This window comes from Pongo abelii, chromosome 1, assembly GCF_028885655.2.
Source record: "Pongo abelii isolate AG06213 chromosome 1, NHGRI_mPonAbe1-v2.0_pri, whole genome shotgun sequence".
Taxonomy (NCBI): Eukaryota; Metazoa; Chordata; class Mammalia; order Primates; family Hominidae; genus Pongo; species Pongo abelii.
This window is the reverse complement of record NC_071985.2, coordinates 158,273,078-158,278,363: the sequence shown is the minus strand read 5'-3', so window position 1 is coordinate 158,278,363 and position 5,286 is coordinate 158,273,078. Positions and strand designations below refer to the sequence as shown.

At 39.3% G+C, this 5,286-nt stretch overlaps 1 protein-coding gene across 7 annotated transcripts in view; it reads left to right on the top strand.

Moving 5' to 3' along the window:
• Positions 1–5,286, top strand: part of TYW3 (tRNA-yW synthesizing protein 3 homolog) — a 43,611-nt gene that overhangs the window by 10,716 nt on the left and 27,609 nt on the right. For 5 of the 7 annotated variants that reach the window (XM_009248905.3, XM_054537722.2, XM_024240184.3 and 2 more), the window contains exons 1-2: positions 118–333; positions 3,374–3,454. In XM_009248905.3, the coding sequence (XP_009247180.1) occupies positions 160–333; positions 3,374–3,454 (255 nt within the window). In that variant the 5' untranslated portion in view covers positions 118–159. 7 annotated transcript variants of the gene reach the window in all.

The window sequence follows — 5,286 nt, the reverse complement described above, 5'->3', positions numbered from 1 at the left end:
CCTCTCTCCACCCCTAGGCGAAGGCACTAGAATTTCCCAAATTAAGAACGAAGAGGAAGTTTGGACCTTTTCGGCCACCGCTCGCTTCAATATGGCTGCCCCCAGGGAGAGACGAGGCTACTGTGAAGGAGCCGAGCGCAGACCCTGAGTTCCTCACCCATGGATCGCAGCGCGGAGTTCAGGAAATGGAAGGCGCAATGTTTGAGCAAAGCGGACCTCAGCCGGAAAGGCAGTGTGGACGAGGACGTGGTAGAGCTTGTGCAGTTTCTGAACATGCGAGATCAGTTTTTCACCACCAGCTCCTGCGCTGGCCGCATCCTACTCCTTGACGGGGTGAGGCCCCTTTGCGCTTGTCCAGCGCCTGCCTTCTAGTGCGAAACTTTAGGATCCCTGTTCCCATCCGGTGACGACCCGATCCAGCATGTCTGTTGTGTTTGCTCCTCTGCGGGGTGGTCTCTGTTTCTTTATATGTGAAATTTAGGGGATTAGATGAGTGCTTCTAAAAGTTTAACGTGGCTATTAATCAGCTGAGGATCTTTTAAAATGCAGATCCCGATTCTTTAAGTTTAGGGTAGGGCCTGATACTGTGCATTTCTAACAAGTGCCCAAATGATATTGAAACTGCTGACCTGGGAACTATCTTGTGTGGCAAAGTTTAGAACATTTGATTTTATTATATGAATACTAAGGGAATTTAAAGACTTTGTAGCTTGCTAAGGTATTGAATGCCGGAATCCGCTCATCAACAGCTCTGACAAATCATTGTTACTGCGTGCTTGAACATCACCAGTGTTAAGGAGTTCACTGCCTCCTAGTGAGCCCCTCCATTATTACAACTCTAGTAGTTTTACGCAGAGAAAAGTACGATCGTATATAATTTAGGATGGTTAGACTTTTTTTTTTTAACTTTATGATGGGCTTACAGGGGTAGTAAATGCATTTTGACTTACATTTTCCACTTAGGACGGATTTATTGGGATGTAACCCCATCATAAATCAAGAAGCAGCTGTACAAGACATACCTCCTTATTTGCAGGTTCAGTTACCCCAGTCAACAGCAGTCTGAAAATATTAAATGAAAATTCCAGAAATAAACAGTTAGTAAGTTTTAAATTGCATGTTGTTCTGAGTAGCGTGATAAAATCTTGAGCCAACCAGCTCCTTCCAGAATGGAAGGTGAATCATCCCTTTGTCCAGAATATTCCACTATATGCTCTTGCTGCCCTTTAGCTACTTGGTAGCCCTCTGGGTTATCAGATCGACTGTGGTGGTATCACAGTGCTTGTGTTCAAGTAACTCTTATTTTACTTAATAATGGCCCCAAAGTACGGGAGTAATGATGCTGGCGATTTGGATCTGCCAACAGTAAGTCATAAAGTGCTTCTTTGAAGTGAAAAGGTGAACGTTCTTAAGGAAAGACTTAAGGAAAGAAAAAACAGCATATGCTGAGGTTGCTGAGATCTACGGAAAGAATGAATCTTGTGTCAGTGAAATTGTGAAGAAGGAAAAAGAAACTCATTCATCTGAGGTTTCAGGCATCCACTGGGGGGGTCTTGGGACATATCCCCTGAGGATAAGGCTGCTTGGGAGTGATACTGCTTAGATTAAAAACCACTGGCTATGTGACCTTAGGAAAGTTATCTCAACTGCCCCTTCCTGTTCGATGAACTGAGGATAATAAAAAGTATATGCTTTATAGGGGTTTTGTGTGGAGAAAATAGGATAATTTATTTGAAATATTTGGCATTGTGCCTGGCCCATGCACTGTAAAAGTTGGCTGTGTACTGATTTTATTCGTAGAATTGGGTTAAGAGCATGGAAGACAGCACATTGTTAGGCTCATTCGTTAGGTCCATTATTGACTGATCATTTATTTGCTGATCTCTCAAGTTAGCAGGGCCTGTTCATTTTTAAATCACTTCCATTACCTCCAGAGCAATGGCATTCTTGCCCACACACTCTCTCTTGCCCCATTTCCGTAATTCTATCTCGCCTTGATTTTTGCAATGGTTCTCTAACAAGCCACTTAACTACTCTTCTCCAAACCATGTTTGACAAATTGCAACTCTGCTTATCTCTCACCTATGCTATGTTTTATTACACATTTTTCTACATCAGCAAATCCAAATGCTTACTCTAGTATACCTTTCAACATTTTTTTCATTGCTTTTCTTCAACTTTAGCTAGTTACTGAGACTGAACTGTTCTTTTCATCTTGTATTTACTTGCTTTTGCTCACGTTTTTTGGTGGTTTTTTCCTGAAATGTTTTCCTATCTGTGCATATCTGAGACATGATTCCCAAAACTCCCCTCTCCCACCTGAACACATGAAGTGTGAAATCTGCCTTATTTCAGTAAGGATTTGGGGCAACTTACAAACAGGCAACACAAGAAAAAATAAAAAGTGAGAAAATCTGGATAAAGAAAATATAGATAAGATGAAGCCAGTGATGGCATTAGTTTCCAATCCTACCATTAGATCCTGTAAAGTTGCTAGAAGTGGACCATACATTTGGCTCTAAGATTCAGAGTAGCCAGCACAACGTCAGATACGTAAGTCACCATCACTGAAGTGATACAGTGAAGTCAAAATATTTATTTAGGACATGCTTAGCAATTCCCGGTTCCAAGGCCAGACAGCAGAGTCTCTTGTGGATCTATTGTATAAATTATACTTACTTTGAGTATAGTGATTTCTGTTCATGTGGTTTCCTGCATCCTCTTTCCAGTGTCCTTTGAGGGATAGGTTCTGTGTATACCCAAAGTACCTAATAGAAGTTTGCAAATAAACATTTGTTCAATTTAAGTTAATATTTAAATGTTTGCCTTCATGAAACTTTGACCTTTCAGTCTTAGCTCCATCCTTCAGGACTACATCTAAAGTCTAATTCAGAGGTCACAAATTTATGCCTCTAGAGACCAAGAAAGTATTACAAATGTGTAAACAGCATAGGTGGCAATAAAGGGTAGTAGATCTTGTGTGGAATTGGGACAGTGCTGTCCTACAAAAGGAATTAAAATTCTTTTTTTTTTTCATTTTTTAAATACTGTGCTAGCCAAATAGCTAGAGTACAACTCAGGTGCTGCTAGTATTATCCCTTATACTATTCCCTTTTCTTCTTGCAAAATCATGACCATATTTCAGAAGATGTTTATCAAGTAGTTTTACCTTTCACATAATTTTCTACCTCAAGTTATTTGGGCTCATTCTTATTCTGGGTTAACATTACCCAAAAACATACCAAATTGTTTTTATTAATACTTAAAATCCTGACTTGGGATTATTAGTTTAAGAAAGCCTACAATATGCTATGCATTATGCTTATTATTTTTGTAAAATATTGTATGATTAACTTGTTATTTTTTATTTTAGGGTATAAATGGTTTTGAGGTTCAGAAACAAAACTGTTGCTGGCTACTGGTTACACACAAACTTTGTGTAAAAGATGATGTGGTAAGTTTTAAAAAATAAATTTGGAAATAAACTTTTAAATTCAGTTACTTTAAATACATATGACAAGAATAAAAAATTCAAGGTAATTTATATGCAGAATTATAATGGCTGAAGATTATAAAACCTAGAGAGCTTTCATTACAATGGCTCTTTTTGGGTTGTAGGAGATAAAAAGTATGGAAGCATTACTTACTGCTACTTAACAAAACATGTCCTCTTGGACACAGCAGAAAGTTCATGGATATTGGACACCTATTGGATCCAAATTTTGAATTTTAATTCTGCTATTTGAAAACCCTGTAACCTAGAACAAATTATAGAAAGAGAAGGGGAGTAGCACTATCTCTGTGTTACCAGCTTTACTGATATAAATAAATAATACATTACTTACCTGCATTGCTTTTTGAAAATCTTCATATCTCTGCTGGGTTATTTAGTTTCCTAAAGTAAAGAGTTTAGATGAATTCATAAGTTTTCATTGGTCAGGCACTTTTCATTCCCAGTGAATTTACAAATCCAATTCTGTTTTAAGCAAAAAAGATAATTTATTTAACTGGAAAGGGCAAATGGAGCTAGAATCAAGTATTGCTGGTTCAGATGTTCAAATCTTGTCTTCAGAGTACCCACTTCGTCTTCATCTTTAGGCACTGGTTCTCTTTGCAGTGTGCCTTTATTCTCTTCTGCTGCAGATAATCTTTGTTGCAGAAATGGTAGCTGTCAGCAACACCAGTAGAAAAAGAATTCCTTTTCCTGCAATTCATGTGTCCATCTTAGAGAAGGACTCGGAATTGTCCTGCTTAGATTAGGTGTTCTCCCTCTTAGGTCAATTACTTTTGCTAGTGGAATGTGATGATATCCTTGATCAGACATAAGCAAGCACTTGGCACCTCTGATATTGATAAGGAGAGTAATGTGTGACAGGGTAATGATTGACAGCCCCACCAGAAATCAAATGGTGTGAAGGCAGGACGATGTTGCCCAGGGATGCTGGGCAGACAGAAATAATAACTGTCTTGTATAAATTCTAGCTCAGACACAATATTACATGTTTCACTAGGTGGTCAGACTATGCCGCAGGATACACTATAACATGGGTGCAGCCAAGGTTAAAAGGCAGGCAAGTGCTACCTAGGGAAGAGACTAGTACCTGACTCAAGGTCACTAACAACAAAAAACACGCATACTAGGCTCAAGTGTTGTAACATTTGCTTATAGCAGGAGGGAAGAGACTACACAAGATCTAGCCCTTTGCAAAGTATCAGTCCCCATGGCTAGCAGATTGGTTCCACAGCTGATGAGGACAGAGTGATGGCATGTACCCCACTTTGTGCTGCGGTAGCTCCCAGACCCTGAACACTGCCCCATAGGCTCTGAAATACAGAAAGCTAGGAACATGCTCAGGGGCCATTGGTTCTCATGTAGCTGAGCAGTTCCAAGGTTCCTCTCCCAAAGTTAGGAGATAGCAAAAACAAACAAACAAGTGAACAGGCAAAAAAACAAAAAAACAAAAAAACTGCAAGTTGCAATTGTTACAACAACTGTGCCTGTTACAGAGGGAACAGGAACTTACTGGCTGTGCTCTGAGCTCTTTGCATGCACTGCTATTTGTGAGCTTACTAGTGCTGCTGGTAAGCACTGGTGCTTGGTACAGGATGCTTCTTGGGAACATGGGTGGCAGTTAGGCTTTGTTTGGACCCTTCTCTCACATAACATTTGTCTCTATCTCAATCTAACAAAAAATTTAAACAATCCTAATACAGTTTTTGTATACTACATTCCCTAATGAAAAATCTGTTATGGAATTAAATAAAGTAGTAGTTTACTTCTTCAAA